Raw genomic sequence first — 25,427 nt, forward strand, 5'->3', positions numbered from 1 at the left:
TCTTGAAGAATCTGGCAAGCAGAGCACTATGCATTGTGGGATTCAGAATGTTTCTGATGAACACTTCTTTCTGTAGATTCCATCCATGAAGATCCTCCAGGTCCCAGTTTAGATCCTGAAACGTTTTCCCTCAGCAACAGCTCTGCAGCCTGCAAGGTGGCCAAGAGGCTTAAGCCACAGTTTCCTCCATCCCAGATGTGACGCAATTATGGTATATGCGTTTCCGGCTGATTCACCATCAGTTCCTGATTTTCCACACCTCATCAAAGGAAGTCCGGAGCTCTATTCACTGACAACATTCTTTAGTAGTTCAACAGCAATTGGGATTCTAGCAGCTCCAACTTGAAGCCACCTATCTCCAGACCTTCTCAGGCTTGGCCCTTCTCATCACTCACGAAAAATATACTACCTAAGGTACACGTCCATATGTCTTTGGTGGTGCCTGCAGTGCTGTCCTCAGAGCAGATTTCAGAACCACCTCCAAAGCTTTTAAAGTTGGCTTTTAACAACAAGGCAAAAGAAAACATTTTGGGCACGTTTTGGTGATGAACCTCTGTGTGAACCCATCCCTAGGCCCTCAGGTTAGTCCATGAGTGGACATTTTTGGATCAGATTCATCTCCCTCAGAGATGTTCAATAAGGATTATTGACACATATAGGAAAACGAGTTGCCAGCTTGCGACCTCATTTCTCCTTATAATATAGATGCTGGTATATATTTAGACATACAAGACGCTGGCGGTATCAATGCAGTTCCAAAAGGTGACTTCCCTTACCCTTCCTGGTATCTTTCTGAGTAAATTTCATCGTTTACCTCTGTGGCACAAATGCTTTGAAAGCACAGAATTTACCCATTTCCACCACTGAACCAAAGTTTACTGTAGTCTCCAAAATCGTATAACCGTCCTGGTCACATTCTGAACCCATTTGTTCACATTCAATGAGCCACTTTTGGAACCAGGTTTGGCTTCCTGGAAGAAACTCTTTTCAGACCCAGTCATATCGCACAGTGTCATAGACCAGCATCCTCCTTCCCATAATTGTTGTCCTCTCACCCCACATCCCTCAGCAGAGAGTCTAGTGGTGCAACCTTCATCTTCCAAATTTAATCCAAACACCTTTCCAGGTGCCGTAAACACATCTTATATTTACATTCGGCAAACAGGTGTTTGTATTGGTCTTTCTACCTGGAAGCACTTATAATCAAGGCCTTTGTTTAGAATGCAACTGTGTTATCTAACAAAACATCATTCAAATCTCAGTATTTTAGGGTTTTCCAAAGAGGTCCATTAATTTGCAAAGCTAATTTGTGGGTGAGGGTTTACACAGTTGGCTCTTCAAAGGGCTTCTGAAATGAGTGGATTTGTTGTGACAAGCACTTGAAGGGCATCTGCCCCACCATCAAAGTCTATTAGACCAGGGGTTTCCTTTCTGGAGAAAGGTTCCATTATTGCTTCCAGGGTATCTATAATAAATGCTCTCTTAATGTTTTCTCTTTGTGCAATCCTGTCCTCTCCTTGTGACATCAAAGAGCATCTGATCCAACAAGGATCAATCAGACTGAACCCTTCAAACGACTCACTCTGTGGCCTAGCCTCACCTGACTCCTCAGATGTATATCACAGTCACATCTCCAAACACCTTTGTACATGAGTGGCTTGGTATGAGCAACAAGTTCAAGTAATAATAAAAATCAGGAACCATCTCTGTGTTGGGAGTTTAACCAGGGGCACAGGACCTTAACATGTTTTTTTAATGGATGCTGTTAGAAATGGTGTTTCTGGTTGGCAGAGGCATGCACCCTGTCCAAGCAGGAACTACCACTCTAGTCATGGTAAGCTAGATACTCACTAAAAGATAACTTATGCTCACCCTCTGGTAGCTTGGCACAGAGCAGGAAGACTTATCTAAAGAGGCAATGTGTAAACCATTTGCTCAACACATACACAAGGTAACATCATGAAAAGACCCCACAATGATTCCACACATGTTTAGAAAAACAGAGAATACCTATCTGCGTAAAACAAGATCAAAACGACAAAAATCCAATCCGTATAAGTAGATATATACATTTTTTAAATAATAAATGTAAAAACAGTGCTTTGAAGTTAATAGCATAAAAAAGTTATTTGAGGTCGTGAGGTACCAGGGTGAATCCAAAGTTCAGGCCGGCTGCGATAGATGGCAGGTTGGATATGAGACTCACGCAGGTCCTGCCGAAAAAAGTACCTTGGATGGAGCAAAGCGCTGATGCGGAGGGCACGATGCGTTAATCTTTTCCACACAGAGTTGTCGTCGAGCCTGAGATGCAGGCAATGCGTCATCATCTAGCCACGCAGAGCGTCATCATCTGGCTGCCTAGGCTGTAGAACCATTGTCATCAAACAACCGCTGCATCAATGTTGAAGGGCGATGCTTCAGTTCCGATTGGTACAAAGGTGGCGATGCGTCGGTTTTGTAGTAAAACAGCTGCAGAACCCACTTCTGAGCCCCAGAGCTGAAGGGGGCACCTCAGGCAAGGGTAGGGCTCACAGGTGGCCGAGTTATGCATTTTAGCACTAGTTAGTAGTAGGAAAGTGCTCGGAGTCCTAAGGCCAACAAAAAGATACAGCAAAAAGTGGTGGTAAGCAGGCAATTAGTTGTGGGAAGACCAACCTTAGGATGACGGGTCTAACAGATCCTTTTGTGAGACTTAGTAGGCATGTTTGCTGATGTTGCTGTGTGGTTATAAATGTCTGCCTACTTAGATTCATGCCAGCTATCCATTTGAAGATGCATGCCTTTATGTGAGAACTGATGCTGTGTTAGTGTTGCTCTTTTCTAGCTCTGAATGCAAGATTGTGGCTCAGATTAGCAGGATTACCTTAGAGTTACCTTTCTCCTGGAGGTAAGACAGAGAATTTACACAATGATCAGACATGTTTAGTCCTCTTCTGTTCTATGAAAGAAGATTAAAAGAGAGACAATGATATGCATTTGTCCATCAATGTTATCTGTCACTGATCTGCTGTAGTTGTGACCTTGTCAATAAAGTGAAACACATCGTAGTCTTGTTAAGAGTCTTGTGTGCTTCCGTGCACATATAACAGTCCTTACCCGGAGGCAGGATTCGGACACGCTGCCCCTGGCATTTGACAGGCTTAATGCTGAATTGGCGTTTGAGTGGGACAATGCGACAATGCTAACCAGTTCTTTGACCCCTCTGACAACATGGCCCATCCATGCTAAAACAATAACTGGTACAAAGAGCTGGGCGATGCCAGTGGACTGGACACATTTCCAGATGCTGGCCTGGTCCCACCTCCAGGACCAGCCAGGGAGGAAGATGCATCCTTCACTATGGTGATGAGGAGGGCAACGGAGATCCTCAACCTGCAGCTTCTCTCCACCTCGGTTAAGACCAATGTCTTAACCGAGGTGTTTCAGCCAGAGCTATCCCCTTCAGAGACCATGCTTCCTTTCAACAAAGGCATCACGGAAACTCTCTGGGGGACTTGGTCCAAGCGCTGCGCAGGTGTTCCAGTGCACAAGATGCTTGCCCGTTACGGCCCGCTCCTGGGAACCCAGCTTTCATCCCCCACTGCCCAAAAGCCTGGTGGTGCAGGCTCGATTGCCAAACTTCTTCCCAGCACCTTCCCCACCACTCCTCCGGACAGGGAATCCAAGAGGCTGGACACCTTTGGAAAGATAATCTTGTCTTCCTCCAGCCTACATTGCAGTTGGTAAACACCGCATGCCTCTTAGGCCCATACTCCCACAGCTTGTGGGACTTGGTCGCGCAAGTGCAGCCTATGGTCTCAGAAGAGACCCGAGCCATACTGAACGAGGCCATTATTGATGGCAGGGACGCAGCAAAGGTCTCCATCCCGTGTTCCATTGGACATCACTGATTTGCTCGGCAAGGCTATCACCAGGCTATAGCCTTCACAGTGGCACTATGCCACTACTCCGGGGTCTGATCAACTGCCTTCTCGTGGAAATAATCAGTTGGGGGAAACATGTTTTTTCCCATGTTGTACCTGTTCCATGCATTTTTTACCACACGTTTTTAGAACGCATATGCTTTTACAATGTATGCCTTTACCATGCATTTAAGGTAAGTTCAGGAGTGTGGGGTGGTCTCCCCCCCAAATAGATTGTTTATATATATATATAAACAAATATATAAACAATGTGTAGTAAAGGCATACGTTGTGAAAGCATATGCATTCCAAAAAAAAGCATGGTAAAGTCATGCAGAGTATTTCCCTGCGTTGTTCCGTCATACAACCTCCAGTTAGTTGTGATGGACATGCTGTTCGGCAGCTCTTGCCTTCTCGATGATAAGACTGATTCAGCCTTGAGCACTTTAAGGGGCGTCAGGCTACCATCAGATCTTTCCCCGAAGTCGCCTGATCTGCCCTTCTCTTTTTGCGCCTTTCTTGACTACGGTAGGGGTTACCCACTGTGCCTGCAATACCAGCCATTCCTCCATGGTCACCAGGCCTCCCTGGTGACCATGTATAGCCCTTCCGGCTGCCGAAGCCTCTAAGCCCTTTTAGTGTGCCCCCCACACAGCACACCCATGCTGTTCGGGGCAGAATCAAGCACCATCTGCCCCAATGGCAAGCAATAACATTCATGGCAATCCCTATGCCTTTGCCACCATCCCCAGAACGGCAGACGGAAGACCATCTCATCTTGCTCCATCAGGATGCGCAGGCTCTGTTGGCCAAAGGACCAATCGAGAGAGAAGGGGCCAGAGCCAAGTAGGATGTGGTTGCTATCCTCACTACTTCCTAGTATCAAAAAAGGATGGAGGCTTCTGCCCCATACTGGATCTTCGCCCCCTCAACACCTTCCTCCAAGAAAATCAGTGTGTTCACATTGGGTCAGGTTTTGTCTACCCTGGATGGTAGCAGTGGACTTGCAGGATACTTATTATCACATCCTTGTCCTACAAGCCCACAGGTGTTTCCTGTGGTTGACGGTATGCCATAAGCCTTTCGAGTTTGCTGTGCTCCCCTTCAGCCTCAATAGTACCCTTTGGGTGTTCAGGAAAGTGATAACAGTGGTTGCAGCTCACCTTCGAAGGTCAGGGGTCCCAGTCTTCCCCTACCTTGTCAACTGACTGCTGAAGGCAGGCTTGTCCCAGCCTCCAGTCACCCACCTCCAGTGTAAAGCGAACCCCCAGGATTTGCTGGGGTTCACTATCAACATGTCAAACTCACACCTGTCTCCTTCTCATACGCTCCCTTTCATCAATGCTATTATGGACATGCTGGAGTTCCACGCCTACCCTCTGGAGGGGCGAATTCAGGTAATTTGGGCTATGATCCTGAAGTTTCAACCTCAGTCCTGGATTTCAGTGATACTGCCTCTGAAACTGCTGGGTCTGATGGCCTCCTACATGCTACTGGTGAAGCATGCCCAATGGCACATGCGGGCTCTGCAGTAAGACCTGAAGTCCATTGGGTGCAGTATCAGGGGAGTCTCTCAGACCGGATCCGGATTTAGAAGGAGACTGCAAAAGATCTGCAGTGGTGGCTAACAAACTGCAATTAGACTAGTGACTTACACCTCTCCCTTCCCCACCCAGGACATACAGTTACGATGATGCCTTGGTTCTGGGTTGAGGTGGCCACCTGGCAGAAGTGGAGATCAGAGGACTCTTGTCTCCAGCCAAGTCCTAGCTCCACATCAATCTTCTGTAGCTGAGGGCGATTCAATTGGCATTAAAAACCTTCTTCCCATCTATCAAAGGCAGGCTGGTTCCGGTATTCAAAAGCAATGCTATCACCATGTGGTATTGCAGCAAATAGGGCAGAGTGGGGTTGTGGACTCTGTACCAGGAGGCCCTGTGCCTCTGGTCCTGCCTGGAGTAATAGGACATCTTCCTGGTTGTGCAGCACCGTGTGGGATCCTGGAACGCCAAGGGGAATAAATTCAGCCACCAATACCGTGCAGATCTCAAATGGCGTCTACACCTGGAGGTGGCGCAAGGTCTTTTCTGCGAATGGGGAGAACCTTGGTTTGATCTGTTCTCCACCACAGCTCTTCTGTGTATTGGAGTTTCTAAAGTATCTCTCGCTCTGAAACGCGTTCTGTTCAGACTAAAACCCCCGACTTGTGTACCCCTTTCCACCAATACTGCTCTTGCCCCGAGTTCTCAAGAAAATCAGGACTGGCTTAACCAGAGCCATCCTATTGGCTCTGGACAGGACAAGGAGCGTTTAGTATCCCAAACATTTGAGCATGAGCATCTGTCATCTGATCAGGCTGCCTCTTTGGGAGGACTACTTATCGCAGCTGCAGGGCATGGTCCTGCACCCGGACCTACGCTCACTCCACCTTCATGCATGGAGATTGCATGGTGACAGTTGAATGCCCTTGATCTGCATCCAGAGATTTTTTTCTTTCATCTTGGCAACCAGGCATCCCTCAAAAACTGTATACGCCTGCCGACAAATATGTGGCACGGTGTCTTTCCCTTCATGTTCACCTGCTTTTAGTCCCCCTTGTTGGAGGTGTTGCTATTTGTACAGTTTTTAGCCCAACAAGCCCTTGCCCTAGGCATAATTAAAGGTTATCTTTTGGCCATATCAAATTTGTTGCAGTGGCCTGATCAGCTAATACTGTTTAAGTCGCCCATTGTAAACATTTTATTAAGGGCTTGTAACATTAGTTCCATACAACCTCTTTTATCATGCTCCGATGTCACCTTACTTTGGTCCTAATGTTCCTCATGGGCTCCCTATTCGAACCCCTGCACAGTTGTCCACCCAGACTCCTATCTTGTAAGGTGGCTTCCTGGTGGCCATTATATTGGCCAGGAGGGTTAAGGAGCTTCAGGCTTTTTCAGCTAACCCTTAGTACACCATTTTTTATCCAGACAAATTGGTTCTTTGGACACGTGCCTCTTTTCTGCCAAAGATGGCCACTCCATTTCATGATGACCAGAACAACATGCTGCATTCATTTTTCACCTTGCCTCATTTTTCCAAGGAGGGCAAACTCCACCGCCTTTCTACATCAGTTGCACCAAAGAATATCGGGTGGATTATCTGCACTTCATTAGGTTCACTGGAGCGAAAAAGGGCAAGGACGTGCAGAAATTATCCATTTCTCAATGTATTGTACTGTGTGTCAAGAACTGCTACGCATCCGATCCACTGTACATTAACAAAAAAGCAGCCTCCTGAGGGCTTGTGGGCCCATTTAAACAGGGACAGGGCTGCTACTTCTGCGTTAGCATGCAAGGTACTTGTACTGAGCATCTGCCAAACTGCTACATGGGCGTCCCTCCACATGTTCATGAAGCCTTATTGCTTGGACAGTCAGATCCATCGGGATGGGCATTTTGCTCATTTGCTCCTCCAGGACTTCCTGGTTTGAGCCTTTCGCAGAACCTCCGCTCAGAAGGTATTGCTTGGGTATCTCTTCTAAGTTGAGGAATCTGCATTTAGAAGTCTCTATAAGAAGAACAAGTTACTTATCTTTGGTAACCCTTTTTCTGGTAGAGTCTCTATTTAAGCGCAGATTCCTCATCGACCCTCCCATCCCATCCCATCTTCCCCGTTCTGTGAAATGTGCTCTTCACTAAAATATCGTCTTAGATTCTGCACACTGGTCAAACACTCAGCCTAACATCGCTCCACATTTTTGGTGCAGAAATAGTCACAAAAGAAACTGATGTCATTGTGCCTGGGAGGTGCCTATATAGGCACACATCACTTCCAACGTGACTGAATCCGATCAGCGCCACCTACTGGTGTGCTGAGACACTGCTCCAAATTTTCTTGATCCAGTCTGAGCCCTGGGACATATTCCAAGGTGAAGACAATGCAGTTAGATACATCTCTACCAGAAAAAGCTATACCAAAGGTAAGTAACCTGTTCTTTTGTACTCTTGAGACAATTGTTTTCTTCTGCCCTTAAACTGTAATCTGCAAAACAGATATCCAAGTTCCTTGTGCAGTTTTATAACATGCACCGAATCCCCATAATGTGTTTTATTCTTTGTTGAAGGATCCCATCTGTTCAGAATTTGTACCATTGTCATCTGCTTTCTTTTGTCTTTTCCTTTCAGAGGAAAATGTTTGTGAATCATGTCAGGCACCAATACTTCCTTCAGGTGAGCTTTGTTTATAAATTGCTAATAAACAGCATTCCATATAACCACTTCTTTGATATATCCCTTCAATGTAAAATCTTTTGAGTTAAAAAACGTGATTACATACAATTTTGAATGTTTTTAGTTTGGGGCACAAAGTGCTTCTGCATTAAAAGAGACTCTTGTTCACTAGGTATGTGGCCGGGCTGATTGCATAGCAAGTTCACCCAATTTCAGTCCAAGTTGTCAGAGGCTGTAGTTTGTTTAGCAACACTCATAATCAATTGATTGCTCAGTAATAACAGAAAGGAGGGTATGAGTACACATTTTAAATAAATATATAGCTACTTCATAACAATAAAGGGTAAATTAGCATCAGTATCAGAGAGGAGAGCTTAGTATGTCAATAAACCTGCTGCAGAAATCTTTGTATAACACAATGTGAACTAATTGGAATATCAATGTCTTGTTGATTTGTAGTCATGAAGCTGCAATTGTTTTGGACGACATAATTTTGGAAAGCATTTAGTATCATTCATATAGGTTTAGTATATAAGTACAGCCACTATTGTTATACTGTAGTATGTTGACGACAGACAGGGAACTACTGGAGAGATCCATGACATGTACGTTGGTCCAGGAAGCAATTGTATAGGTCTAGCCGCACAGATAAGCTATTCAAAATATTTCATTGAAATTATATGTTGGTTTACAAGAAAACATGTACAAAATATTATTGTAAACCTAGGTACAGTAATTAGCATATTTTAAGATGGTTTAAAGACTTTAATAATAATTTAAAGAAATCTTATCTTCTATGAATTCAATAAAATAAGTAAATTATAAAACATCAGTAGGGCTACGTATGATGAGTACAGGCCCCAACTAGGCCCGCAGGACACAAGGGTTCGCTCTCCTGCAATGGAATCTATAAGGAAGTTGGCACGGAAACTGCAAAGTACAAAGACAAGGTTTATTAACCCTTAAGGGTGGTCCTACAATCCATACAATACCCTTCAGTATTGCATAGAGTAGCACACAGAACTTGCATACACGGTCCCCTTTTATACACAACAGAGGGGCTCATAAGTGGGAGGGCACGACATGAGACGAGGAATGTTACCTTTTATGGACATTTGCAATACAAGATCGATATGTGGGCGGAGCTGACATACTCCTTAAGCCCGCGAAAACATGGTCAAGCAAGCACTAACTGATAACAGATGTGGTCAAGTCTGGGCATGCGCCAGACGGACAAAGGAACTATTTATAGACTGTTACTAGGCAGATTACAAGAGCAACTAACACAAAGATAAGACTCTCCTCGTGTTGAGCACGTGGAGACATGACAGTACAAAATGGAGTCCAGACTTCAGTCAACATAACAAAAGGAACATGTGTAAGGGAGGAGAATTCATGTCTTTAGTGAATGCTTAATCACATCGAAGTTGCAATTTACAACACATATGTATTATGAAGTTGTTGAAGTCAATATTTAAGAACAATATATGTTTTTAAGCTTATTCCAAATTTTAAAGTGTGTTATTTATGGTTTATGGTTTTTATTGAAATAAGCCTCAATTTAATTCTTCATAAATTAAATGCATTCCCACTAAGCATTAAAGGATAGATTAACAGCATGCTTCCTAATAATTGTAATTGATTTGATAACTTAAGAAATCAGAAGATCATGTCTACATAGGACAATGGAAATGCACACATAGTAGATCGGCAAACAATAACATCATCAGAATATTAAGTTGAAAATGTTTGTCATTTTATCACAAACATCAGATCCAAATTTTTCCATATTGGGTATTCAAATATTAAGGGCCTGATTTATATCTTGGAAGGATGGATACTACATCTGTCGCAAAGGTGATGCAGTATCCATACCTCCAAGACTGCAGCCCTCTGGTTTAATCACAACGGAGACTACTCCATCTCTGACATGATTAAACCCCTCTAATGGCATGACAGAGTAAGTAAGGGCCATTGGAGGATGACCTCCGCCCACCAAATCTGGCCAGAATATGAGGTCAGTTTGACTGCCCATCACTGCCAGGTAAACCCTGGTCGTACAGGCCAGTGAAAACTACAAAATGCTACCGTCACCATGAGAGAGAACTCCCATGGCTAGGAAAGCATTGTCTTTTTTATTTAAAAAAAAAAAATTGTTTGCAAAATTATAAATCGGCTCCTAAGTGTTGTAATGTACTAGTTTCCTTATTACAAATTCAGCAATCTAACTTACCAATTAATTTTTCTTCCAATAATTTAAAATGGGACCAATGATGGTAATTTAAAATAACTGAATTATTTTGACATAAGGAAGCCGGTAGTCAACTATACCTATTACTTAGGCATATTTTTTTCCATTGTTCTGTCGTAAATGTGTTCTGTAAGATGGTATTCCGAAATCAACTAATTTTCCTTACACTCTCAGAATTGGTATGAATTATTTTTGATGTGTTTTAGAGGCCTTTTAACAGATATATTATCAATAATAAGAAAAAGTTCGAAGTCTGAGCATTTTGCATGTGGAATAGAATTGTTAAATGCAATCATTATTATGCTGTATGGTAGTAAATATTTGTTTTTCTCAGAAGAACATATATTTTACTTGGTTTGTATATCTAAAAAGAAAACAATATATATTGATTTGACAGATATTTTAGCTATAATAAACCCAGATTTAACCCAAGCTTCCCAATAAAATATTGGCTTCGATAATTTCATTGTGGGATTATTCTACAAGGATACTCTCTTTGATGATGTAATCTTAGTATGAAATTTGGCATCAACATTTGTAAATCAAATAAAGCATATTTAGTAGCAGTGATCATCGGGGAATATGATCTTACTTTCTTAATGTCCATAGTTAAGATTGCAGGTAGTGGAACACGTTTGACAATGTTTTTCTCAAATAAAACCCTTTTGGGTAATATGACTGTTAGAAATGGGATTTCTGGTTGGCTAGGGCTTGCACCTAAGCCAGGCAGAGACCACCACTCTAGTCAGGGCAAGGGAGTTAGACGCTGAAGATAACCCCTGCTCACCCCCTTGGTAGCTTGGCACGAGCCGTCAGGCTTATCCCAGAGGCAATGTGTAAAGCATTTGCGCAACACACACACACACATTACACCACACCACAATCTCCACACAAGGTTATATTAAACAATAGCCTTTGTATTATCCAAAACACATTTGAATCATAATGACACCTATACACGGTGCCAACTAGCACTAGGCAATATTCACTGGGGATTATACATACAGGACCGGGCCAATTGGGCCACAGTCAGAACCATTATAAGCACAAGCAGTAAATATCAACAAGCATTGGCATAGCCAATAGGTCTCGCTTTTGGGACCTTATAAGTGTTTAGTTATGCAGCACAATATCCTTGGTGCAACATCAACTGTTGCATGGCTAAACACTTATAAGGTCCCAAAGGCGAGACCAATTGGCTATGCCAGTGCTTGTTAACCTTGTTGAGAGCTTCCATCGGTTGCAAAAGCCTCAGTTCTTGTGGCGGATAAATAAGCCAGGAGCAGGAAAGAACAAGGAACTGCAGCTGGCTATGTGCACGTGCATTGGGTGATAAGTTGATTTTAAAATTATCCTGAACGCAAGTGATGATTGTATAACGTTTTTATGTACCTTAACTCACAGACAAAAAGCAACATGGAACAGCTGGCTGGGCATACATGATAAGGCTAACGTGTGTAAAAAAGGCTGGTGTGGCCTGTAAAGGACATGCACTGATTCCAAAGGCCGCACAAGAAACGCTTGTTCGCCACAAATGATGATCCAAAGGGACACCTGTGAAAATAAAAGTCACATATGGCAAACAAAAGTACATGTTTCGCCTCCCCGTGTCCCCAAACACCAACATTTTCTGGTGGTCTAAGCTCATGTAAAAAGTGAGATTTTAAATGTAATCCTAGGTTGTGCAACGAGCCAATAGTTCAAGGCCTGCTGCCTATGTAAAATATCAGTATTTCCTTCCTCGTATAAAACAGCTAACTCACATAACACAAATGAAAAAATGCATACTGTTTAAAATCGTAAAACACGTGCATTGTGTGATAATTTGCAGTTCAAATTAATATAAATGTAATGCCTTATATTTTTATGTACATCCACTCACAGTTAACAAACAACAAGGAACTGCAGGTAGTTGGGCACAGGTGCATTGTGTGTTAAGTTCCCTTTAAAATTAATAGAAATGCAAGTGCTGATTTTCTCATTGTTTGCCTTTATACAACATGCACTTCCAAATTGTACGGTTTCTGTGCTTATTTTTAGGCAGTTTAACACCAACAGTTTTTTTAATAGAAAAAGTGCCGCCTAAAAAGAGACCCGGCACCTCTTTCATCACAAATTAGGCTGTGGGAAAGCGGCTGTAACAGCACTGTGAATGCGGCTGTGCCGCCTAATAAGAGCCCCGACACCTCTTTCATCACAAATTAAGCTGTAGGAAAGCAGCTGTAACCCGCACTGTGAATGCGGCTGTAGCAAAGCCACAAACAACAAGGAACTGCAGCTGGCTGGACACAGGTGCATTGTAAGTGAAGTTGCCTCTTAAAGTAAAATTAACACAAGTGCTGAGTGTCTCATTTTTTTGCCTTTAAGGAACATGCCCTCCAGAATTGTACAGTTTCTAGGCTGTTTCTTAGGCAGGCTAACCCAAAAAAAATCCCTTTAAAATCTGCCACCTAAGAAGAGCCCCGGCACGTATCCTGTCACAAATTAAGCTGTATAAAAGCAGCTGTAACCAGCACTGTAATAGCGGCTGTAGCTAAACCCACAAAAACAAGGAACTGCAGCTGGCTAAGTACACGTACATTCAGAAAGAAGTTGCTTTTGAAATTTAGTTAACCGCAAGTGCTGAATTTCTCATTTTTTGCATTTAAACGTGCCCTCCCCAATAATACAGTTTCTATTTTGTTTCTTAGGCAGGCTAACACCCAAAATTGTATTTAGAAAGCAGCCGCCTAATAAAAACTCCGGCCACAAAATCACACGCAACAAACAAAAGAATAAAACATTCCGTTAATTATCGGCAGGAGATACGTGTCGAACAGAACAACTGAAGCCACATGTTTGCAACTACACACAACCAAAATTAGTAGCGTTAAATATTAGCAAACAAAATTGTCAAAATACGCTACAAATATTTAGAAAATACCTTGCACGTTGCTTTTGTAATGGGGTTAAAATAATGTAATAGATCTACGTATGTTTTGTGAATAAAAGTCTGATTACGTTGCTGTGAATTTTCCGACACTTGAGAAAGGAAACCAGGCCAGGCTAATTAGGCATAAACAACGCGATGGTGGGGAGGTGGGGGAGAGAAGCGCGAGTTCTGATAAACTGGTGTGAAATAGAAGCAGGGAAGGGGGCGGAGAGGGGCTACGAGGGAGAGCGACGTAAAGCCATATGGCTGCTTTGCGCGTGCACGCCTCGTGCACTGTAGCTCTATGCCACGGGAAGCACTTTCAAAAACCCACTTACAACATGTCTCAAAGAGACAGCTTTCGCTGTCTCAGCGAGACCTAAAAACAGTATCTACTGGTACAATAATGACCTCAGCATTATATCACATTAGCATTAGGCATAGAACACATCATGCATAGATCACAATTAGGAGGGCACCTTAATGACCCTCCCCAGGTGCAAACACCACCTTCCCTTAGGGCCTTGCACCCTCCTGCTACACACAGGTACCAAACATGATCCCAGGCCACCTGGCCTTCCGTGGGGCTCAAATGCCCTTTGTCCAAAATGTCAGGGCTTGTAGGGCCTCCCAATTAGCCCTCTGGCTGCAAAAAGCAGCGAAAACCACTGTGTGCAATGTGCTGGGGGCGTGGGGTGCAACTCACCCCCTCCTCTTCACGAAATGAAAATGCCCCCTCGGTGCAGCTGCCCACGCTCCTGTGGTACAGTTGGGGAAACCTGCACCAAAAAGTGCCTGGGGAGCCCCTCCTTCCCAGGGCTCCTCTCTCTCAGAAAAATGCCCTCTTCTACAAATGAGGCCTCCAAACGGGCCCAACGAGGAACCAGCACTGGCACTCTCCGTGCCTTGTGGAGCCCCGTTCACTGGGCTCCTCCCTGTACCACTCTCGGTAATAAGCGTGCTCTGGGAGCACCAACAATGCTCTCGGTACAGCTCCCGCTCATCGAGGCTCCTCGTAGATACCTCCGGTCCTCCTTAGTTGGGGGCAGGCACCGACTACATGCCTCGACAGGCCATGCTCACGGGACCTCTTCAGCCTTCCTGCTGTCACCGGCGAAGGCGTGGGGCTCTTCCTCTCCTCATGAGAGCTCCGAGTAAGGCACGTGCTGACTTCTCTGGGCCCTGCCTACAACCAGGCACGTTGCCTATCTTCCAGGTCGGGACGCAGCGGTTCCTTTCGGCGGTTCAGGACCAATGCGGGGTGGGCTCCCGCTTCGTAATGCTCGCAAATGCGGGGTGGGCTCCTGACGACAAGATCACAAACACAGCGGGGTAGGCTCCCGCTTTCAGTAGTATAAATGCGGGGTGCCCGCTTCCCTCACAATGTGGGTAGACTCCCGCCTTGAAATACCCACAAATGCGGAGGAATCTCCACAACGGGATTACCTCTGAAGGTGTCACAGATCCGTGCTGCAAAAGCACTAGCACTCTTCCCCGTCTTGGAGCACAAGAGAAAACTGTGCAACGCTCACGAGGCGCTTTGAGGGCCCAGGCAGGCCAGCTCACAGGGTCCTCCAGCAGGGAGGCAGTCCCTCCTGGCGGTTCCTCCTGGGGCCCAGGAGCAGCAAGTCACAAGGAAGCACACTGACATTGGGTCACAGCCCCAATATTTATAGTACATTTTCTTTGTCTGCCCTGGCACAGGGTTTGGGGGAATCCAGCCTCAACTGGTTCTGGGGGGGTGTGGAGCACTTTGTTCACAGGGCTCCCCCCTCCTTTGTCAGGTTGGGGTTCTGTCATCAGACACACCACAGGGGGCCAGAGCCAGCATTCACCTAGGCAGGCACTGACCTATTCAAGGTCAGGGGACTCCTCCTCCCACTACTCCAAATGCAGATCTCCCATTCAGCCTAGCGCTGACTCACCCTGCCCTCCCTGGAGCCACACACACCTCACCAGTCCCTGTCACTCCAAAGCCAGACATGCAATACACATCAGGCCGACAGACACTTAGCACACAGAAATGCCAACTTCTAAAAGTGGCACTTCTAAAATAGTAATAATAAATCTGCACACACCATTGCGTAGCATTTATTATTACTATTCCAAACATACAAAACTTGACCATGATGCTCCTCTCATATCAGGAATTGCCACTGAAACACTTATCAGGGAATCCTCAATGCATTCCTATGAGAGGACAGCCTCACAGCAGTGAGAAACCAAAATGGTGGTTTGTCACTACCAGGGCATGTCTCACACTTAAGGTACATGTCCTACCTTCTACCTACAATGCACCCTGCCCATAGGTCTAGCTAGGGTCTGCATTAGTGGTGACTGACATGCAGTAAAAGGGGGGTCACAGACGTGGGCACACTTTAGGTGTCACGTCACAGCGGCAGTAACACTGCGCGCACAGGCCCTGCAATGGCAGAGGCCTGAGACAGGTTTCAAAGGCTACTTTGGTGGGTGGCGCAATCAGTGCTTCAAGCCCGCCAGTAGCATTTAATCTACTGGCCCGGGTATCTGAGATACCACTTTACAAGAGGCTGACAGGTAAATTAAATATGCCAAACAGATGTAGACCAATATTACCATGTTTACCACAGAGAGCACGCTCACTTTACACTGGACATCAGTGCTAAAGTGCCCAGAGTCCTAAAACCACCAACACCATGTCAGAAACAAGCATTGGCAAAGCCAATAGGTCTCGCTTTTGGGACCTTATAAGTATTTAGTTATGCAGCAGAATATCATATAACTGTTGCATGGCCAAACACTTATAAGGTCCCAAAGGCGAGACCTATTGGCTATGCCAATGCTTGTTATAGGTGCGCTTGAAATGCACTACTAACAAGCTGTAGCCCGGTGACTGACGAGGAGGGAGAGAGAGAAGGGAGGGGGTAGTGAGAGCACACAGCAGGGGGTGGTGGCAGAGAGCACCTCGCGGACAGCAAGCCTGTGTTTACAATCCCTAGAGGGGGTGAGGGGGTGGGGTCATGGCCTTCACAGACACCTGCCAAAAGCTTTTTAAATGTTAGCTCGTCACTAACTAAAACGCCAGTGCCTCATGAAATCAGTATCCCGTGACCTTTGTCTAAATAAAACTCACCGTGAAAACGAAGAGGACGTGCCCCCGCTACTGCTTAAAACCCAGGTGTACGCGCGGTATATTTAAATTAACAAAGTGCTTCCGACTGCTCGCGTCTCTACATGCAAGTACAAAAAATAGAGGTAGGACAACAGACAAGGTGTAGAAAAAAGAATACAGAAAATGCGGCCATCTTAATAAAGAGCGAGACCTATTGGCTATGCCAATGCTTGTTTCATGTGCAGTTGCCACATAAGAAGCACAAGTACGGCCAATTACATTCTTGAAGAACATTTATCTCTAATTCGCGAACATACTGGATCCAGATTTTCTTCATTTTAGACAAATGCTTTAACAAGCCTTCTCAGGTCTGTGATGATTTCAAAATAACACGTTCTCAATAACAGTTCCTTTATATGGAAACACTGAGACACAGTGCATGTTGTAGCATGATGAAAAGAGAACATTACAGGAATGGTACACCAAAATTACCCCTTTGCAGAAAGTCCCCCAGCGGGGAAAGCGAAAAGCACGCATAGTAAATTAGTGTAATCGAAGCAAAGTGGTGAGCCTGGTCGTTGTTACCGGACGCTGCTTTTCCTGTGTAATGTGTGACGCACATAAAAGGTATATTCTAAGAAGAGGAGCAACTCTGATGAGAACTGGCCTGCAGGAGTGATGGTTATGACTCCTTTCACCACCGGCGCCTAGAGACCAATCTGTTTGTAGAGCGCCTTAAAAATAAATAAATAAAGATGAATTAACAACTGTTAGGGACCAGCAGGGACAGCGTTGAAACTGAGAAAAAGAACAGAAGCAGGGTGGCAGAGGATAGCGGAGATCCGCAGGGGAGGTGGAGAGAAGAGGATGAGGGTGGTAAGGGTAGAGACATTCATGAAGAGCAGCAACACTGGGAAGAAAGAACAGACCGGCGGTGACAGATGAGAGCGGAGAGACTGCCGGGGAGCGAGGCAACACTGAGGGGAGAAAGATCATACATGGGCTGATTCGAGGGAACATGGAAAGACTCAAGGGCAAAACAGACACTGCGGTAAAAGGGCAGGCTAAGGATCAGAAACGGCAGACTCTGGGGAAAGCAGTCAAACAAGGGAGGCTGGAAAGCAAGCAGACTGAGGGGAATGTGGAATGACTAACAGTGAAAACAAGCAACTTTGGGGACAACAAACATACAGGAAAATTGGAAGCATGAGGTGCAAGTAGTGAGACAAGGGGAAAACTAGAGGAAGAAGCACGCGCGCCTCGCGCTCAAAGTTTAAAAAACATACAAGCGCGCACGCGGGAAAGCTTATTAGAAAGAACAAGCAGGAAGGGGGTGGCAAATGGTGTACGCGGCCGCTTTGGATGTCCTCAGTGGCCGCGCGGCTGACATCAAAGCGACCGCGAAAGTGACCAGGCAGTGCTTTTCAGGCTGCCAAATGGTACGCGCGCCCGGCACACATGCACTGTATTTGGAGGCCTGAAAAGCACTAGTTTGCACTTCCAGATTCCCCTTTTACAAAAGCTCTCGCGAGAGCAGCGCTAAAGCGCTGGCTCAGGCGAGACCTAAAAAGGCTAGGAGGAAAGCAAAAAGTTCAGGGATGACCCTGCAACAAGGGCCAAGTCCAACAAGGACCAACTCAGAATATTGTAACCAGAAAGCACTTTGCGCTATCAGTGAAGCACACTGATATTTTCTAAAACCAGGAATACCAATGCCACCAATCAGTTTAGAACCTTGTAATATCTTATAACGAATCCAAGAGCATGTACTGTTCCAAATGAATGTATTCATTATTTTATTTGGATTATAGAAAAGAAATTGAGGAAAGGTCACTAGGAACATTGAGCATACCTGTGGAGAAATTATAATTTTATTAGCTTCTATTGTTCCCCATCACGATGAATGTAAAAAAAGTTAATTTATCTAATTGCTCAAGAGTTTTAGAAATTCTTTTTACAATTCATACCAACTGCACTTTTCTTTGTTTTCAAAAAGTGAATACCATGGTATTTAAAGCCAGATGGTGCCAGGGAATCCTAGTGCTATACAGTACACCAGCAGCACAAAAGACAGTTAGGAGAAAAAGTAATGGTTTTTATTAAAATTCAGTGTAAATCCAGATATCGATGCATTACTCTCAAACATATTTAGTATAATTACAATATTTAGCATATTTGAAATGTATTGAAATGGATCATTGATGTATAATAAAATGTCATCTGCATAAGCTGATGCTTATAAATGTATGAAATTAACAGTGAATCATTTATCATTTACAGATTTGCCAATAATACACAATAATGGCGCAGTGTCCAATACAAATAACAGAGGAGATAAAAGGCATCCCTGCCTAGTCTCTCTGAATAGTTTAAAAGAGGAAGTAAATAATACTATTGAAGTATATTGATGCAGAGAGAGAGAGATATATGTTCTGATTTTAACCTTAAATATAAAATGAGTACAAAAATGAAATACTCACATAGTGCTAAACAAGAATTGCCAATTAACCTTATTCAAATATTTCTGCATCTAAAGCAAGTGAAACAATCGTTTTTTAATGTTACTAACTTAGGCTAAAGTGTCACAAAGAAGCCTAGTCTTGTGCAATAAAATCCTGTCTTTCATAAAACCAATCTGGTCAGGGTATATAATAGAACTCAACCTTTGAGATAACCTAATTGCCAGAATTGTAGTGTAAATCTTACAATCATGATTCATAAGAGAGCTTTATGGATAATTAGAAACTAAGGTGTTGTCGTTGTCAGGCTTAGGAAGAAGAATTAGAGTTGCATCCTTAAATGAGCCTTCAACTAAAGCATTGGTTACAAAACCTTGAAATAAAGAGAGTAGTAGAGGAAATAAGTTTCAAAACATTTGTAAAATTCTACCAGAATACCATCAGGACTAGGAGCGAGATGCTGATGATACCACCAGGACCAGGAGCTTTTTTTGGAGTTCAGTAATTTAATTGTTGGATGAATTTAGTTGTTGGATGAAGCTTTTCTAATGTTATTGGAGCATCTAAATTATCCATGTCAGCTTGAGATATAAGTGGTTAATTGCACTTGAGTAAGAATTGACCAATAGTAGTGTTGTGAATACCTTGAGATTCACTATAAAGATTTCAGTAAAAAGTCTTGAATTCAATAGCCGTCTCAGTGCTGAAAGATTGTATTGCTCATCTAGCCTTATAATGTGCATTTGATTTTTATCTTTAGCGCTTGTCTTTTTTAATACATAAGTAATTACTGAAAGTTTCACCAAACTATTAGCATTAAATTGATTGTTTACGGATGTATAGACCAGCTGTTTTACTAAGAAAAGTATATACATAGCAGAGATTTTGTATTTGTGATTTGACATTGATATCTGGTCAAGATACAAATAACATTTCAATTTTGCCAATTTGTTTCTCAGAGAAATTTAATTTTGGGTTAAACCTTTAATTTTCCTGAACCATAATTGAAGTGGTAGTTTCATTTGTTAATACTTTAAAACCAACCCTACAAATAATCAGAAATAGCAGCTAATAGTTTATTTGATCACTTCAATATCAGTGTTCATTGTCCATCTAGGGATGTATTTATGGATATTCACAAATAGTAGTGAAAATAAAATTTAAGCATAAGGTAGTATAGCGAAAGGTTCTATTTTAGGGTTAGCAATCATGTGAAAAATATTTCTAGAATAGAGTATGTTGCCAATACGTGAATGTGTGGAGTGAGCATTAGAGAAGAAAGTGAAATCTTTACCAGTAGGATATCTCAGTCTCCCATAATCAATAATTTTGTTATAAGACAAAAATGTTTTAAATAATGAACATGATATTGTAGGATGAAATATGAATCCACAAATTCTGTATAAAAATTGGTCTGAAATTATCTTAAAATCCCCATCAATAACAAAAGTTACACTGCTGATATTAGCTATTCCTGTATATATAAATGTAAAAGAAATTAGCGTCTTCTTTGGTAGGGGCATAACTATTAACTAAATAAAGAGAACATTTGTCAGTCTGATTTGAACATATACAAAACAGCCCTCAGAGTCTTTTTTACAATTTCAAATGTTCTATTGTAATTTTCAAGAGAGAAAGTTTAGCTACACTGTATTTTGTATAGCTGGTGAGGATACAAATGTACCAATCCAGCTTTTTGTCATACATGGTAATATATTATCATCTGTAGGTGTTTCTTGAGTGAAACATGTATCAACCATACATTTAGTTAAATAATATAATATTTTTTGTTTTTTCAACCTCAGAACTTAAACCCTTACCATCCAGGGAAGCAAGTTTTAAAGAACACTTGTTAGCCATTACAATTTCTATTTAAAGTAATATAAAAGCGTCAAAATGAGGTAAATTGTTCGACTATTAAACATATAAACAAGACAGACGATACAGACATAACATATAAAAACCCTAAAGGAGGAGTAGATCAAGTGAAATAATGATGTAACAGTGTGACAATCCAAGGAGACATTAGTGTGCAATGGAAATCTGCTAATAGGGGAAAAAGCCTTAGTAATTATGCACTGTTGAACATCATTTCCCACTTCTTGAAGCTTGCAAATCCAACGCCATAAAGTCATGTTATTCTAAGTGAGTAACCAAATCTGTGGGTGAAGTAAAAGATTTAGAAACGTGGTTTTCCAAATTCTTATAACATATGGATCAAAAAGTCAATATTTATAAACAGCCTCTCTAATCTAAGGGCACAGATTAAAGGATTGTTGGTTACTGCCAAATTTTCTTCTCAAAATCCTGTTAGATAGATATTTTATTACCTTCTACTATTAAAGTTAGAATTTCTCTCACTGCTTTCCAGATGAGAATGGTGATGATGAAGCAGTTTGTGTTGACTGATTAGGTTTACGATGCCAATGTGTATCAGCTTTATCAATTTCAAACTTTTTGAAGAATTTTATTTTTAGAAATAAAGACAACAGAGTTTCCCAAAAACGGTATACAATTTTGACCCTCGCTGTTGTTTAACAAATTGAATATACATGGGTTAACTGAAGATTCCTGTTTTCTAAGTCAAGCAAGATTTTTTTCATCAGTTATTTGACTGACCTGAGGTGTTAGCTGATCAATCAACCCTGATATATCGCTTGTAATATGTTTGATATCAAAGCAAAAAGAATCCGTATGGCAGTAAATCACATGAATTCTACTAAACCTTTAGCCATTGCTAGATCTTGTGATTTAATAGCTTTTGACAGGGGGACGATATGCAACCTGTTCCCTTTTATTTGACAGATATTGTGCCGGTTTCATATCTGAGTTAGTGCCAGACATATTGTTAAGTGGTAGTGACAGCTGGCCTTAGAGCAGTACTCCAGACACCGACCTTCCCCTGGCGCTACTACAGGTTGACCATCACATCCTGATGCCCAGTCGCATCTCCCACCTCACTCCCCTGGTACTTCACACTCTCAACACACATGACCACATACACCCCCCACACAGTGCCTCTTCCTATCCTGCATATTCCTAATCACTCATCACCAACATTTTAAATCTGCTATACGACCGCTCATTGGACCTGAAACCTGCCCGACTCCCCTCATTGCTCTGGACACAAGACTAGACAGAACAGGACGAACAGACCTAGAGGTGGAATCACCATCGCCTTCAAATAATCCATCCAGTGCTACACCACCTTCAAAAACATCATCAGCACAATGGACCAACAGGACCTTCAAACTCCTCATTACCAATAACTACACCCTGAGTGGCACCCTTGTCTACTCCTCCCACCCCCCCAGACCACTTGTCCACTTCAGCAGTACTGTCACAGAATTCCTACCCACCTCTATCCTCTACTCAAGCACCTCTATCCTCCTTGGTGACCCCAACTACCACCTGGACAACCTCACTGAGCCCAGCATGACCAACCTGCTTCAGGACTTGTGCAACCTTAGACTCACCCAGCGAGTGGGAGACCCAGGACATGCCACTGGACACCTACCGGCCCCATCTTCACCAACTTCAGTGGCATTGCAGTATACAAGCCCACACCGAGCACCTTGACCAACCACGCCCTAGTTAACTTCAGCACACTCATCCCACACCACTGAAGAATCACCACTGCTAAAAGATCTCAGAAGCATCCTGTCTCCTAACTCCCACACCAGTGTCCTCAACACAACAACTTCACCGAATCCTTCTCCAACTGCACAGACATCCTGGCTCCTTCTACAGCCAACAAAATCATGAGACCCAGACTACAAGCAAGCTGATACAAGGAAGGAAAGGCTCACTAAACACCACTGCAAGCAACTTGAATGCAGATGGAGACAAAGTCAGGACGACGCCGACAAGAGCACCTCAGATGCTGCCATCATTAATTCAGAGGCACCAAACACCCCACTCTCACCGACCGCATCGAAAGCAGTACAAATAGCATAAAGGAAAACTTTGCCCCCCACCACTTTTCAAGAAACCCTCAGCAACATAACAAACTGGAAGTCACTCCCGCTCTCACTATTGGGCAAAGCAGCAATATTTAAAATGATGTTGTTACCCTGTTTCCTGTACACCCTGCAGAATTCAGCCGACCCTGTCCCAAACTCGTATTTTAAAGATCTTGAAGGGCTCCTGTGAGTCCTCCTTTGGGGAGGGAGACCGCGTATTACTCTGAAAAAGTTGACACTCAGCTGGTACGACGGCGAAATCGATTTACCCGATATTAAAAAATATTATTGGGTTGCGCATCTAACAGCTATTAATCATTGCACATATGGCCGCCCTGACAACCCAGGATTCCTCATGGATCGTTGGCGTCTGCCTAACGGGGCCTTCTCCCGGGCGCTGTACTCTACGCCAGGCAAATACCCACTCACCGGCCCCACCAGTCACACAGTCAAAATATGGCACTCTGCAACTAAGTCGCTCGGTTGGCAAAACAAGCTGACTCTCGCCACGCCTCTGTGGGACTCACAGAAACTTTGATACCTGGGAAACTCAAAAGGGTTTCATAAATGGGCTCTAATAGGCATCTATCAAGTTAAAGACCTCTGGTGCGCAGAGGGCGTGAAGCCCTTTAACACTCTCCAAACCCAATATGCCCTGGCGGATTCTGAGTTTTATCGGTACCTACAAATCAGACACGCGCTACTAACAGTATTTCCCAGTAACGCTACTCCACCAGATACCTCCCCGCTAGAGGATAGACTGCTGGATGGCCACTTGCCTGACATGGCCATTTCCCTGACATATCGGAAACTCATTAATAATATGGAAAATCCCCTATTGACACTACGGAATAAATGGACTGAGGACGGAATTGAATTAGATGATGAAACCTGGCAGGAAGCAATTTCCTCTCCCAGAACAGTTGCTATCCCGGCGCGACTAAGACTGGTGCAATTAAAGATCCTTCTCAGAATTTACATAACTGGTCCTCAGTTGGTGCACATGGGGGGACTGACAGATGGCTCTTGTAGGAGGGGATGCACACAATTGGGTACATTCATGCATACATTATGGCATTGCGTGCGGATCCAGCGCGGCATACACACAATTATGAGTGAAGCATTGGGGGTAGAAATCAAACCAGAAGCACCCAGATGCCTCCTTAACATCTGGGAACCTACCGACCTGAACACTTATACTATGCAATGGGTTACACTTGGCTGCATGATCGCCAAGCAAAATATTGCGCAGCTATGGGGAGCCCCACACCCACCCACGGTCACAGATTGGGAGAGAGATCTCGACTGGTGTATGCTAAGAGAAAAGACAGTTTATGTGGCCCGTGGATACCCCCGCAAATGGTCTAGGGTTTGGGCCCCCTGGAATACATACCGTGGTGATATATGTACCCCTCCCCGTGATACCGATGATGATGATCCCTCATGATTTCCTTTTTTTTTTCCAATTTTAATTTTTTATTTTTTCATATCACAAAATACATATACGATTTCAGCAAGTGTACGTACATAAATCCACGGGCAGTATTCAGCATAAAAAAACAGAATTAAACAAACAATTATTCAAATCCCAGTATCTAAGCTAAAGCAATACTCTACTTAAGATTAACCCAGTTTGAATCATATTTAGGGGTAGTTAGCAACATTAGAGCTCCTTAAAACTCATTTATCCATGCAGATAATAATCCCCAGATCTTCCTTCCTTTTCGTTTAGCCTGAATACCCTTACGTTTATATAGGGCCATTTCAAATTGATATACATGCAGGAAGCGCCCTTTCCATTGCTGGAATGTCGGAGGAAGTCTATCCAACCATGCAGCAGATATGCACAATCTATACACAGTCATAGCTATAAAAATCAATTCCAGCCCAGGCCCTAAATAGGTTTTGTCTACTCCCAGTAGCATAAGCTGCGGGGACGGAGTGATACTGCTTTTTAATATCTCCCCTAAAAAGCCCACAATTTCTAGCTCTATTTGATTCAGACTGGGACAGGAGTAGAATATATGAACCAGGTCTGCCCCTGAAGCTTGACATCTGGGGCAATGTGTCCCAGCCGTGCCGCCCCATTTTGCAATCTTTGCTGGGGTTATATATGAATCATACACCGTTTTATAGTGTTGCGATTGCAAATTCGAGGCAAACATCACTGTGCCCCCTAGCTCCAGTGATTCCAAAAATCCTGAGCCGACCATGTCAAGTTTCTCCTTCCATTTCCCATCCTGCTTCTCGAGGTCATCAGGGACCAGTTCCAATAAGCAGCCATATATCTGAGAAATGGAAGGGGTAGCTTCTTTTATCATTACCTCCAATACCGGTATTTGATCAAAGCCAGCAGTCCCCCCTACTTTAAAAAAAAAAAAAATCTTTGATCTGTAAATATTAAAAAAAATCTCGTGATGAGATATTAAATTTACTACGGACCAGTTCAAAAGGAGCAAACAAACTCTCTACCAAAAAATCTCCCGGTCTGCTAACCCTGTTACACCCCCATCTTTTAAAGCAACTGTCCTGAAAGATGCAAGGCAGTTGCTCATTTTGAATCAGAGGGGTATATCGACTATACCTGCCCACCCCTGCTTTTTTCTTAACCAATACCCAATTCCTATAAGCTGCAAGGTC

The 25,427-nt window shown here is 43.4% G+C and overlaps 1 protein-coding gene across 1 annotated transcript in view; it reads left to right on the top strand.

Moving 5' to 3' along the window:
- VPS41 (VPS41 subunit of HOPS complex) overlaps positions 1 to 25,427 on the top strand; it is an 828,363-nt gene that overhangs the window by 736,247 nt on the left and 66,689 nt on the right. The window contains exon 27 of the mRNA XM_085607440.1: positions 8,069 to 8,113. Coding sequence (XP_085463566.1) covers positions 8,069 to 8,113 — 45 coding nt within the window. The remainder of the gene's footprint in view (positions 1 to 8,068; positions 8,114 to 25,427) is intronic.

This window comes from Triturus cristatus, chromosome 5_2 (genome assembly GCF_964204655.1).
Source record: "Triturus cristatus chromosome 5_2, aTriCri1.1, whole genome shotgun sequence".
Classification (NCBI taxonomy): Eukaryota; Metazoa; Chordata; class Amphibia; order Caudata; family Salamandridae; genus Triturus; species Triturus cristatus.